The sequence below is a fragment of the Pipistrellus kuhlii genome, unplaced genomic scaffold (assembly GCF_014108245.1).
Source record: "Pipistrellus kuhlii isolate mPipKuh1 unplaced genomic scaffold, mPipKuh1.p scaffold_m20_p_38, whole genome shotgun sequence".
In the NCBI taxonomy this organism is placed as follows: domain Eukaryota; kingdom Metazoa; phylum Chordata; class Mammalia; order Chiroptera; family Vespertilionidae; genus Pipistrellus; species Pipistrellus kuhlii.
The window spans coordinates 2,893,957-2,906,627 of NW_023425538.1; the positions used below are offsets into that span (position 1 = coordinate 2,893,957).

The 12,671-nt window shown below is 51.8% G+C and overlaps 2 protein-coding genes and 1 long non-coding RNA gene across 4 annotated transcripts in view; 2 read left to right on the forward strand and 1 right to left on the reverse strand.

Annotated features, from left to right (window-relative positions):
• The first annotated feature begins 1,180 nt into the window (after positions 1-1,180).
• Positions 1,181-4,155, forward strand: CCER2 (coiled-coil glutamate rich protein 2). 2 transcript variants are annotated; one of them, XM_045570907.1, is made up of 5 exons: positions 1,181-1,392; positions 2,029-2,069; positions 2,207-2,294; positions 2,673-3,229; positions 3,816-4,155. In XM_045570907.1, the coding sequence occupies exons 3-5, from the start codon at positions 2,240-2,242 to the stop codon at positions 3,903-3,905; spliced, it is 702 nt and encodes a 233-aa protein (XP_045426863.1). In that variant the 5' UTR covers positions 1,181-1,392; positions 2,029-2,069; positions 2,207-2,239; the 3' UTR covers positions 3,906-4,155. The 2 variants fall into 2 exon arrangements, with proteins under 2 accessions (XP_045426863.1, XP_036264284.1); XM_036408391.2 differs by lacking the exon at positions 1,181-1,392 and adding an exon at positions 1,558-1,776.
• Positions 4,156-4,247: 92 nt separating this feature from the next.
• Positions 4,248-12,671, reverse strand: part of NFKBIB (NFKB inhibitor beta) — an 8,885-nt gene continuing 461 nt past the window's right edge. The window contains exons 2-6 of the mRNA XM_036408386.2: positions 6,763-6,868; positions 6,353-6,683; positions 5,414-5,502; positions 5,070-5,327; positions 4,248-4,386 (exon numbers count right to left, since the gene is read on the reverse strand). Coding sequence (XP_036264279.1) covers positions 4,291-4,386; positions 5,070-5,327; positions 5,414-5,502; positions 6,353-6,683; positions 6,763-6,868 — 880 coding nt within the window. The 3' untranslated portion in view covers positions 4,248-4,290. The remainder of the gene's footprint in view (positions 4,387-5,069; positions 5,328-5,413; positions 5,503-6,352; positions 6,684-6,762; positions 6,869-12,671) is intronic.
• On the forward strand, positions 11,265-11,801 carry LOC123651121. Its single transcript, XR_006739611.1, has 2 exons — positions 11,265-11,422; positions 11,646-11,801. It is a non-coding gene; the product is annotated as an uncharacterized LOC123651121 (long non-coding RNA).

Here is a 12,671-nt window from a genome sequence, read left to right on the forward strand (position 1 = left end):
TGGTCTTTACGGATCTGTGAGCACGGGAGATGGCCCTGGCCAACTTGTGTGGGGTGGGGGGCAGATGCTCAGAAGTGCTAATGATCAGAGGGGCCATGGCTGGGCATATCCAGCAACTCCCAGGGACATGGACAATGCTGGGTTTGAACACAGGCCCACCTTCCGGTAGCGTGGGACCACCAGGGGAGCTGAGAGGATGCTACGGCCTCCCCCAATGGGATAGTGACACCTCTCCCTGACCCATTTCTACCTCACCTCTCAGTCCGCGCTCCAGGTAGAGGGCCAGTAGGCGGCATAGATAGTGAAACCAAATTTGCTCTTCCCCTGGATGTGCCCGCTGCAGCATTTGGAGCCATTTTCCCAGCTCCCCTGGCCACATCCTCCCCCGGCAGGTCATCCTCGATTCCTCTTCCCTCCACTTCTGCGGACCTGGGCCGTTGCACCTTCGGAATGTTTCCAGAGCCCGCCCTCTCTCATCTCAGCCCTCCATGGTCCTGTCCATCGCTCTCTCCCGTTTGGAGTTACGTAGCCTCTTTGGTGTCTCCCTGCTCCTGTCCCACTCACACAGCCAGAGCGCTCCTGTGACACAGGCATCAGGGCTTGTGCCCCTGCCCAGAGCCCCCTGTGGCTCCAGCTCAGGAAAGGCCATAAGACCCCACTTCAACCCTCCCTCTCTTCCTTCCTTACATAACGTGATTATTTGAATATTGAATATTGTCTGTCACCCCTTCTCAGTGCCTGCTCCAAGAGGGCAAGACAGTGTGCCAGCTCCTTCACTCAGCAGCCTCATTGGGCATGTAGTAGGTGCTCAGTAAAAATTATAGGATTGGCCGAAACTGGTTTGGCTCAGTGGATAGAGTGTCGGTCTGCAGACTGAAAGGTCCCAGGTTCCATTCTGGTCAAGGGCATGTACATTGGTTGCGGGCACATCCCCGGTAGGGGGTGTGTAGGAGGTAGCTGATCGATGTTTCTGTCTCATCGATGTTTCTAGCTCTCTATCCCTCTCCCTCTCAGTAAAAAATCAATAAAATATATATTTTTTTAAAAAAAATTACAGGATTGGAGGTGCTCCAACCTGAGTAGTTCCCAGCACCCAGAACTGACTAAATCAGCGGTCACCAACCAGTGGTCCGCCAACCAGTGGTTCGCCAGGTCCGGAAGGTTGGCGATGGCTGGCCTGAATTATCTCACACACACATTCAGCTGTTTAATCCTCACCATCAAGCCTCACCTGTGGAATAGGTTGTCAACAACCCTATTTTACAAATGAAGTGTCTGAGGGCTGCAGGGCTGGGAGCTGTGGAGCTGGGAGTCAGGCAGAGCCAGTCACAGCCTCGGGGACAGGTAGGCTATGAGACCCCCTTTCCAGATGAGGAAACGGGCCAAGACAAGGTAAGAGTTGCCTGAGGTTGGTCAGTAAATGGCTGCTGCTTCAAACCCAGGCCCATCTTTCAACAAGGCCTTTTGCTTGTCAGACCTTCTCTGGGGAAACCTCCCTATCCCCATGCTGGTTCTCTGCCAGAAGCAAGAGGGGCAAGGGGGCAGGGCGTGGGTCCCCATGAATAATTGAGGGTCTCAGGACAGCGCCCCACAGCTGTTGTTCCGCCTGCAGCGGGAGGGGCAGTGGTGCGTCACTTTCTCCCTGGGGCTGTGTGTACGGGTTATAAGGAGCTGCCACCCTGGCGCTGAGGACCTGATTGGGAAGCACCACCATGCAGTGCCACGGGAGGCCCTCCGTGCTGCTGTTGCTGCCGCTTTCCCTGCTGCTGGGGGCGTGTGAGTGCAGAAACCGGGAAGAAGGCACCCGGGGGCCAGGCCGGGCGCAGGGTGACAGGGCTGGGACAGTGCACCCAGCGGGTGGGTGAGAAACCTCATGGGCCCAGCTGGCCAGAGGGGACAGTACATGGGACAGGTGGCTGGGGAGGGGACTGGGGATCAGGGCGCCCTGGAGCTGGGATCAGCACCAGGCACAGCTGGGGGAGGGAGGGACGGACCTCCCAAGCCCAGTTCCCATCTCCTCCTCCACAGCCACTGCTGCTCCTCTGGCATCACGACCCTCCAAGGAGGAGGTAAGGAGTGTGACCTCTTACCCTGCCTCACCTCCCTGGAGCCCGCACCCACCCCTGCCCAGCTGCCTCCACATCACCTCCCCTCCAGCTGCTCTCCTTACCCCCAGCTGCTCTCCCCTCTGACCCTTCACCCCCAGCTGACCCGCTGTCTGGCAGAGGTGGTCACAGAAATGCTGACTCTGGGTCAGGCCCAGCAAGGCCCCTGCATGGCTCTCCTCCACAGAGGTAAGGAGGACCCCGGCTCCAGTTCCTCTGGGAGCCCCACCACCTGTCCTGCCCCGGGCTGCCTGGAGGGTGTTCTCTTATCCCAAGGCTTCCCTTGCCTCCTCCACTCACCTCCCTCTCTGAGCCTCTTTCTTCTCCTGCTTGGGCTCAACTTCTGGCTGGCGGAGGTGGTGGTGCAGTAAGACCTCATGCCCCTCCCTTCTCCAAGTCTCCAGCCTGGTCCCCAGCCCACCCTTGGGGCCCCTTACAGAGGAATAGGATGGGAGCAGACCCTCCTCTCCCAGTTCCGGGCAGTCCCCCTGTGGACCTCAGGAGGGCCCCAGAACTCCTCCAGCTGTTTCCCAACTGGCTGCACAGTGTCCTTTCTCTTCCCACCAGAGATGTGTGAGACGGAGCCCTACAGCTGTGTGCCCACTGAGGAGAAAGGCCTGCTGGTTAGTGATTTCAAGAAGCGGGAGGCTGGGAAGATGAGGTCCAGCCAGGAAGTGAGGGATGAGGAAGAGGAGGCGGCAGCAGAGAAGACCCACAAGTCTGAGGTGCGGGAACAGGCCATGCACGAGCATCTCCACAGCCGGCTCCGCCAGGAAGAGGATCGCGAGGAGGCGCAGGAGGAGGAGGAGGAGGAGGAAAAGGAGGAGGAAGAGGAGGAAAAAAAAAGGGGGGGGCCCTTGGAGACCTTCGAAGGCCTGTGGAAGCAGTGGCAAGAGGATGGAGGGGACCCCCAGAAGCGGGTGGCAGAGCAGGCCAGTGAAGAGGAGATGGCCCAGTTCAAGGCCAAGGAGAAGGGCGTGCACATGCTGGGTGGGGGCAGCAGCCTGTGGCAGGGGGCCAAGGGCAGGGGAAGAGAGAGGCACAAGGACTCGCTGTACCTCCACCAGCGCCATCCGGAAACCGAGTCCAAGCAGGAGGAGAAGGAAGAGGCTTTGGAGAGGGAGGTGAGTAGAGGGGGCAGTGGGGAGCAGGGTGGACCAAACGTCAGCGGAGTTCCCACCAAACACCTCCCAGTGTTGGGCCTTAAATAGCAAGATCCACCTTAAATGGGTCACAGTGACCAGGACTAGGTAGCAACATCCAAGAAGGGCCTTGACTTGACCAGGAAGGCTTCCATGCTGATTACAGTAACCCAGATGGCCACTATTAGTGCACAGAGCATCTGAGTTAGCCACCACTGTTAGTCCCTGCCGAGCAAATTGGCCATATGAAAAGGCTGCTGTGCCTGAATGAGGGGATTGGATATGTTGCTGGGTCATCGAAAGTAAGATGCTTCCATGATAGATGACAGGAACCAAAATGCCATCCCCCACATGGGTCATGGCATCCAAGTTGCTAGTCCTGTGCCTGCTGCTGTTGGCTATGGCCGTCACCACAGACCTCACTGGTCACGTTACTCCTCCAGGGTTATAGCAACACTGTGGTCACCATCACAGCCCATGACTGAGGTGACTGCTGCTGGCTGCCATGGCCCACGTTCATGGCTGCCTTTGGAGGTGAGCGCTGATCATCCATTTCTGATCCCACCAGGAGCAGGATGTGGAGCGGCTGGAGCACGTGAGAGAGGAGCTGAAGAAGGCAGCGGAGATGTTGGGGGAGGAGCTCAGGAGGGAGGGCTGACTCGACCTCATGTCCTCCTTCCTGCACACCCTATGGCTTAGGACTAGTGACCCCGAAAACCCCCACCTCATCTGGCGCCCCTGCCTCTCCCCAACCTGAGGAGTGGGAGAAGGATGTGCGTTGGAACCAATCCTGAGGGGCCAAGTCTTCGCTGAGCAAGGGGATGGGTTTAGACTGACTCAGGAAACACTCTGCCACCCACGAAACCCACTCCCACCCTTCTGAGTGAATAAAGCACAAAGAAAACCAACTGGCTTACTGCGTAGCCCTCAATTTTGGAGGGCGGAGCCCAGGCAGCAAACTGGAGGACTGGGAAGGCAATAGTCAATCTAGTCTCTGATCGTCAGAACTAGGATTTTATTTAATTAGAAATTCTATTATCAGGTCAGATGGGGTCATCAGGGAGAGGTTTTGAAGCTGGCGGGGGAGGTAGCCAGGTTGTGCTCCGGCCACTGTGGACCACGATGTCGTCGTATTCATCCTGGGGGCAGAGGAGGCCAGGCAGGGCTCAGATGGCTGCCACCTGCCCGCTGCCCAGTTTCTCCCACCCACCCTAAGATCTGGGCTTGCCTTGAAACCCACGTTTCCCCACTCAGAGTTCAACTTCCCTGCTTAGTTCTCCATCCACCATTTTCAGGGTCACCGGTGTCTCCCCGCTCCTGCTGGAGCCGGAGCCCAGTTGCTTCTCCAGTTCTTCAGCAGCCACAGCCCCTGACGTCTCCCCCCGCCCCCTTTACCCAGTTTCCTCAGCTCCCACCACGCAACATCACCCCTGCCCGAGGGTTCTCCCAAACAGCAGCCTCTGTTGGAATCACTGCTGCCCAAGGCCATCTTCCCACAGCCAGAGTTCTCCTCCTGCTCCACAACATCACTCCCCACTGCTGCTCACCGCTGCCTACCTGTCAACACCTACCACTGAGTCATTTCTCTGCCTCCACCTGAGTTCTCCCTCTGCCGTTGCCTTGATTCTCCACCACCACAGCCCGAGTTCTCCCTGCAGCCCCTGTCCAGGTCACCTGCACCATTTGCACTCCTGCCCGAGTTCTCAAATCGCAGCAGCCCACGGTCAGTCTCAATGTGCTGCTGAATGTCTTGTCCCCCTTCCCACCGGCCCATCTACCCTGAGCCCCCAGCTGAGCCACCCAGTCTTTCCTCCTGACTCACGCCCTCATCCCCGCTGTCACTGTCGCTACTGCTGCTGCAGGGTCCGGGCTTGTCCTCATCCTCAGGTTCAGGGGCTCCATGTGCACGGAGGAGGCGGGCGAGGATGGGGTTGGGCCGGAGCATGGCGCTGCCCAGTGGGGTGCGGCCACCGTACATGCGGGCAGCAGGGTCAGCACCTGCCTTCAGGAGAAGCTCCAGCACCTCAGCTGCTTGGGCCTCCACTGCCAAGTGCAGGGGGCTGCGGCCACACGTGGGCTCCTGTTGGAGGTACAGCAGAGGTCAGAGGGGCCCTGCTCCACTCCGGGACAACCCCACCCTGCCACACCTTCTCCCTAGAGGCTCACCAGCTTGTTCAGATCAGCTCCGGCCTCCCAGAGTAGTCGGACCATCTCTGCATCTTTGTGGATGACGGCCACATGGACTGGGGTATGGCCTGGGGACAGAGTGATGTTAGACTATGGGGCTGAGGGATCTGGGCCCCCAATGCCACAGTCTCGGGGGAGGGCTTTGTGGGGGGAGGGTGACCAAGTTGGGTCTGGCTCCTGAATTCCTGGGTGTGTCAAAGAGGCATCTGCCTTGCAAGTGCCTAAGTCTCGGGAACTGGAACTGGCTGGCAGTACCAATACCTAGGTTGGGGGCTTATGGCCGAAGAGCCTGGGGCTCCGGACAGGAGGCCTGGATCTTGGGACCAGAAGAGCTGAGTCTCTGGTCTTACTTCACAAAGAACCTGAAACTCAAATTCCTGGGTCCTGAGTGGTGGAAGGATCTGTGAGCTCAGTCCCTTACTGAAGGGGCCAGTCCCAAGTGGTTGGGCTTAGAGATGGGAGAGCTGAGACTCAGACAACAGGGCCTGGTAGACAACAGGGCTGCACCACTCCAGTGCTGATCTTTTGGAGCCTGGGCTACCAGTTTCTCAGAGGGCCTGAGCTTTGAGTTCCCTTATCCTAGGTGGGTGAGGACCCATGGTTGGGGGTAGGGAGATGTCCAAAATGTGTTGTGCCTGGTGAGTTGTGCCTTCCAGCTGGGGAAGCTGGGCCCAACCACTGGATTTGGCCTAATAGCTCTAGGCCCGTGGGTTCCCAGTGATCTGGAGCCTCCAGGTAGGGGTTCTGGGTCCCACACAGCGAACTCTCAATAATCCGGGGCCTGAGCAGGAGTCTCTGGTCCCAATGCCTGGGTCCCTGAAGCCTCAGTATTATTTTCCACGGGGCTGGGGATTAAGTCAGGGGAGCTGAGCCCAAAGCCAGGTGCTGCACCTGGACCTCAGTACTGTGGACCCTCACCTTCATAGTTTTCAGCCTCTAGCTGCAGCTTCCAGTCCTCATTCTCATCCTCCTCCTTCTCCAAGTCAGGTTTGGGGTTCAGTGCAACAGCAGTGTGGTCAGTGCCAGGGGTATGGTCAGAGTCCTGAGCGAGGTAGATATGGGGGGCCTCCCTAGGGTGCTGGGGGCGGGGCTGGAGCAGCACTCGAGCACAGGCGTGTGCCCCCATGCGGCAGGCTAGGTGCAGCGCTGTGTGGCCCCCACGCTCTGCCACGTGCAACCCAGAGCCCGCCGCATACAATTTCTCCACCGTGGATGCCTCCCCCAGGATGGCTGCCAGGTGCAGGGCTGTCTGCAGGAGCAGAACACAAGTGTTAGCAGTCACACTGAGAATCCTGGCCCCAAGCCCTGCACTAGCTCCAGTGGCTCACCTGGCCCAGGTCATTCTGTAGGTCCAGGTACTCAGTACCAGCTGCAAAGCCCAGGAGGAAGTCCAGGAAGGGCTCGTGCTGATGAATCACTGCCAAGTGCAGTGCCCTGAGAACAAGAGCAGGGGTCAGAAGGCACAGGTCAAGTACTCTTGCATTCACTCATTCAATAAACTGCTAGCCATTATGACATCTGGTTCTATAACCAGATGTCAGGAATCTGAGAGGGTCAGGTCTGAGTTAATATAGAAAATTTATTTAATCAGCCGAAACCGGTTTGGCTCAGTGGATTGAGCGTCAGTCTGAGGACTGAAAGTCCCTGGTTCGATTCCAGTCAAGGGCATGTACGCTGGTTGCGGGCACATCCCCGGTGGGGGGTGTGCAGGAGGCGGCTGGTCGATGTTTCTCTCATCGACGTTTCTGGCTCTCTATCTCTCTCCCTTCCTCTCTTTAAAAAAATCAATAAAATATATATTTTTTTTTAAAAGAAAATTTATTTAATCAATATTTATTAAGTAGGACTTCTGCCTCCTCTCAAACATGGACCAGATTTCCCTCCCATATGAATCAATGAACAAATTAGATAAAACATCCTATATAATAAAGAGATAATATGCAAATTGACCCTCACACTAGGTGGCCAGCAGGGGAGGGCAGTTGAGGGTGACCTGGTCAGCAAGAGAGGGCAGTTGGGGGTGACCAGGCCTACAGTGGAGGGCATTTGGGGGCAACCAGGCTGGCAGGGGAGGGCAGTTGGGGAAGAACAGTCCTGCAGTGGAGGGCATTTTTTTTTTGGGGGGGGGGGGAGACCAGGCCTGCAAGGGAAGGCTGTTGGGGACAACCAGGCTGGTAGGGGAGAGCAGTTGGGGGCAACCACGCCAGCAGGGGAGGGCAGTTGGGGGTGACTAGACCAGTAGGGGAGGGCAGTTGGGGGCGACCAGGCCGGCAAGGGAGGGCAGTTGGGGGTACCAGGCCAGCAGGGGAGGGCAGTTAGGGGCAACTGGGCCAGCAGGGGAGGGAAGTTGGGGGTAATAAGGCCAGCAGGGGAGCAGTTAGGTGTCAATATCAGGCTGGCTGGGGAGTGGTTAGGGGTAATCAGGCGGCAGGAAGGCGAGTGGTTGGGAGCCAGCAGTCCCAAATTGTGAGAGCGATGTCCAACTGCCAGTTTAAACCAGCAGTCAGACATCCCCTGAGGGGTCCCAGATTGGAGAGGGTGCAGGATCGGCTGAGGGCCCCCCTTCCCCCCCCCCGTGTATAAATTTCATGCATCAGGCCTCTAGTCCTATATAATAAAAGGCTAAAATGCAAATGGATCAAACATTGGAATGACAGGTCACAGTGATATGCACTGATCACTGTGCAGGAGCTGCCCCCTGGTGATCAGTGCTCTCCCACAGGGAGAACACCGCTCAGCCAGAAGTCCTGAGCCGGGGTCACAGCTGGCGAGTGCAGCAGCAGTGGCAGGAGCCTCTCCCACCTCTGTGGCAGTTAGACATCTCCCGAGGGCTCCCAGACAGTGAGAGGGCACAGGCCGGGCTGAGGGACCACCCCCCTCCTCCAGTGCACAAACTTTGTGCACTGGGCCACTAGTAGAATATAAAGCAACAGTTTTCAAAATACTGAACAATGTATCATACAATGAATGACAGTGCGAGACAGGAAACAAATGCGGTGACGCCTTCGATTGACTGCCATAGCTTACTGCCTTAAGAGTTTCAAGACAAGGTGCAGGGAGAGAGAACCTAGGCAGAGTCAGCAGATTGCCTGAGGTGAGGAGATGGAGCTGAGTTGGGGGAGGGGTGGCCAAAGGCTAGAGTCAGAGGATAGAGAACCCAAAAGGAGAGCTGCACAGGGAGAGACCCCAAACAGCTGCAGAGGGGCCTTTTAAGAGTTTAGGAGGTGCCGAGACCGGTTTAGCTCAATGGATAGAGCGTCGGCTTGGGGACTGAAGGGACCCGGGTTCGATTCCGGTCAAGGGCATGTACCTTGGCTGCGGGCATATCCCCAGTAGGGGGTGTGCAAGAGGCAACTGATCGATGACTCTCTCTCATCGATGTTTCTAACTCTATCTCTCTCCCTTCCTCTCTGTACAAAATCAATAAAATATATAAAAAAAAAAAAAAAAAAAAGAGTTTAGGAGGATACTGATCATGGTATGGGTATGGGAAAATGACCCCAGGCTGAAGGAAGTATCATTCAAAAGAATTAGAGAAGTATGCCCATTGCTCACATGGCTGGGAATAATACCCACTATTCCCACCAGCCAGACTAGGAAAAACCTATCATTCATAGAACATTGAGAAGAATACTCCAGAAGGTTTTACCTCAGTAATGGGGAATAATGAGTACTAGCTAGACTGTTCAAGACCCATCTACCAAATCATAAAAGTAAAACCCAAAAGGATCAAACTACTTAGAAGTAATTTAGCTGTATCCCAGAATAATACTCAAGAATATTTATAGGAACACAAAATTAACCAGCCTAGCCGAAACCGGTTTGGCTCAATGGTAGAGCGTCGGTCTGCAGACTGAAAGGTCCCGGGTTCGATTCCGGTCAAGGGCATGTACCTTGGTTTCGGGCACATCCCCAGTAGGGGGTGTGCAGGAGGCAGCTGGTCGATGTTTCTCTCTCATTGACATTTCTAGCTCTCTATCTCTTTCCCTTCCTCTCTGTGAAAAATCAATAAAATATATTTTTTTTAAAAAATTAACCAGCCTAACAAGTTAAAATCTATAATGTCTGGCATCTAATCAAAGATTATCAGGCACACAAAGAAGCAGGAACACATGACCCATAATTAGAATAATCAATCAACTGAAGTTGCCCAAAATGATCCAGATATTAGAATTAGCAAACAAGAACATTAAAACAGTTCATTATAATTGTATTGTAAATATTCCAAAAGGTTTTTTTTTAATATATTTTATTGATTTTTTTAATAAAGTCAATAAAAGAGAGGAAGTGAGAGGGACAGAGAGTTAGAAACATCGATGAGAGAGAATCATCTATCAGCTGCCTCTTGCACACCCCCCAATAGGGATGTGCCTGCAACCAAGGTACATGCCCTTGACCGGAATCAAACCTGGGACCTTTCAGTCCACAGGCCGACGCTCTATCCATTGAGCCAAACTGGTTTCGGCCAAAAGTCTGTCGTTGTTTTTTTTTTAAATACTTTTATTGATTTTTTACAGAAAGGAAGGGAGATGGAAAGAGAGTTAGAAACATCGATGAGAGAGAAACATCCATAAGCCACTTCTTCCACACCCCGCATTGGGGTTATGCCCACAACCCAGGTACATGCCTGGAATCGAACCTGGGACCCTTCTGTCCATAGGCCGACGCTCTATCCACTGAGCCAAACTGGTTTCAGCAAGAAACTCTTTAAATATAAATATTTTAAAATAGATTAAGAATAAAAGGGTGGCCCTGGCCAGGTTGGTCAGTTGGTTGGAGTGTCGTTCTATACACCAAAAGGTTGCAGGTTCAATTCCCAGTCAGGGCTCATACCTAGGTTTTGGGTTTGATCCCAGTCGAGACACATATGGAAGGCAACTGATCAATGTTTCTCTCTCTTTCTCCCTTCCTCTCTCTCTCTCAAATAAATATCCTTGGGTGAGGATTTTAAAAAGTAAAAATAAAAATATCAAAGGGTGGAATAAGATGTAGCATACTAATACCGGTCAGTCAAAAAAAAGCAGGAGGGAGTATTTATTGATTTCAGAGAGGAAGGGAGAAACATCAATTTTGAGAGAAAATCACTGATTGTGCTGTCTTGTGTGCCCCACTCTGGGGATCAAATCAGCAACCCAGGCATGTGCCCTGGCCAAGAATCAAACCATGACCTCCTGGTTCATAGGTCAACGCTCAATCACTGAGCCACCCCAGCCCAGCAGGAGGGAGTATTTTTTTTTAAAGAAGTAATACTTTTATTTTATTTTATTTTATATATTTTATTGATATTTTACAGAGAGGAAGGGAGAGAGATAGAGAGCTAGAAACGTCGATGAGAGAGAAACATCGACCAGCTGCCTCTTGCACACCCCCTACCGGGGATGTGCCCACAACCAATGTACATGCCCTTAATCAGAATCGAACCTGGGATCTTTCAGTCCGCAGACCGACGCTCTACCACTGAGCCAAACCGGTTTCGGCAGGAGGGAGTATTTTAACATCAAAGTAGATTTCTGAGCAAGGAATAGAGAGGGTTATTTCATAATGAGAAAGAGATCAGTGAATCAAGAGGACAGAATTATAAATATTTGTACCCTTGATAATAGTGTCCAATTACAAGCAGCAAAACCTGATAGAAATACAAAGAGAAATAGACAAATCCACAATTCTTATTAGAGATTTCGATAAGTTTCTCTCAATAATTGATAGAACAACTAGACAACAATCATCAAGGACAGAGAGGAATGGAACACTATACCCAACAACAGCAGAATATACATTCTTTTCAAGTGCACACAATATTCTGAACCATAAAACAAGTCTTAATAAATTTAAAAGGATTCAAGTCATACAAAGTCTATTACCAGTCTACAACAGAATTAAATTAAAAATCAATAAAAAGAAAGGTATTTGGAAATTCTTCCAAATATCTGGAAACTAAATAACATACTTCTCAATAATCCACTGACCAAAGAAGAAATCAAAAGAGAAGTTATAGCCAAAACCGGTTTGGCTCAGTGGTAGAGCATCGGTCTGCGGACTGAAAGGTCCCAGGTTCGATTCCGGTCAAGGGCATGTACATTGGTTGCGGGCATATCCCCGGTGTGCAAGAGGCAGCTGGTCTATGTTTCTCTCTCATCGACGTTTCTAGCTCTCTATCCCTCTCTCCTCCTCTCTGTAAAAAAATCAATAAAATATATTTTAAAAAAAAGAGAAGTTATAAAGTATATTGAATTTAATAAAAGTCAAAACACAACATGTCAGAATTTGTGAGATACTGTTAAAGCAGCGCTTGAGGAAATTTACAGCACAGAACACCTGTAACAGAGAAGAAAGGTCTGAAATCAGTGACCTCCTTAAGAAACTAGAAGAATAAAAATAAATCAAACCCAAAGTAAGAGGAAGAAAGGAAATAATGAAAGTCAGAACAGAGATCAATAAAATAGAAAACCAAAGAAAAGAGAAAATTAATGAAGCCAACTGGGTTCTTTGAGAAAAGATCAATGTTTATTGAGTGCCACCTATGGGTTAGGTTCTGTTCAGTTGCTGAGGCTATAGCAGAAAACAACACACAAAAACCCCAGGTACAGTCCCTCACTTGGGCCTTTCCAACGTTGTTTTTTTCCTTTTGTTCTACCCTCTTACCGGGAATGCCCTCCCCAAATAATCTTGTCTCATTATCCTGCTTGATTTTTCTCTGAAGAACTTACTATACTCTGGCATTCAATTTTTCAGTCTTTCATTTTTGTCATTTTTTGTCTTTCTTTTCTCTTACTTTGCATCTTTCTGTGTCTTTTTCCTCTCTCCTCTTTTTCCCTTCCTTTCTTTTCTCTACCTCTTCCTGTCAGTCCTTCTGTCTGTGTAACCCTCCTCTCTCCAATGTATACTCCACAACGCATATGTTTGTTTTTTGTTTCTTTCTTCACTGCCTTATCACCAGCACCTAAAACGGTCTGAAACGTGGTTGTGTTTGATGGATATTTGCTTAACAGATGAATCCCTGCTCTCAAGGAACTTACAAAATTTCTCTTTGAATGTGAGATGTGAAGATTAATTCTCAGAAGATGGGATCTTAGTCAAAGGCCAAGTAATTATTTCGGAAATCAAGGTCTAATGCTCATAAATCAGGAGCAAAGGATCAAAAATCATAAATATTTGTGGAGGTTAGAGGTCAGGAGGTGCCAGCCTGAGCTACTAATAAGGTCTCAGGGCTGGGGTCAGGAAGGTCAAATCCAGTTTG

What these genes read in the sequence shown, in the direction of transcription:
- CCER2 (XM_036408391.2), top strand. Translation starts at nt 1,713, where the DNA reads ATGCAGTGCCACGGGAGGCCCTCCGTGCTGCTGTTGCTGCCGCTTTCC. An exon ending in CATGGCTCTCCTCCACAGAG is followed by an intron (nt 2,295 to 2,672) that starts GTAAGGAGGACC and finishes TCTTCCCACCAG; the next exon opens with AGATGTGTGAGACGGAGCCC. An exon ending in AAGAGGCTTTGGAGAGGGAG is followed by an intron (nt 3,230 to 3,815) that starts GTGAGTAGAGGG and finishes TGATCCCACCAG; the next exon opens with GAGCAGGATGTGGAGCGGCT.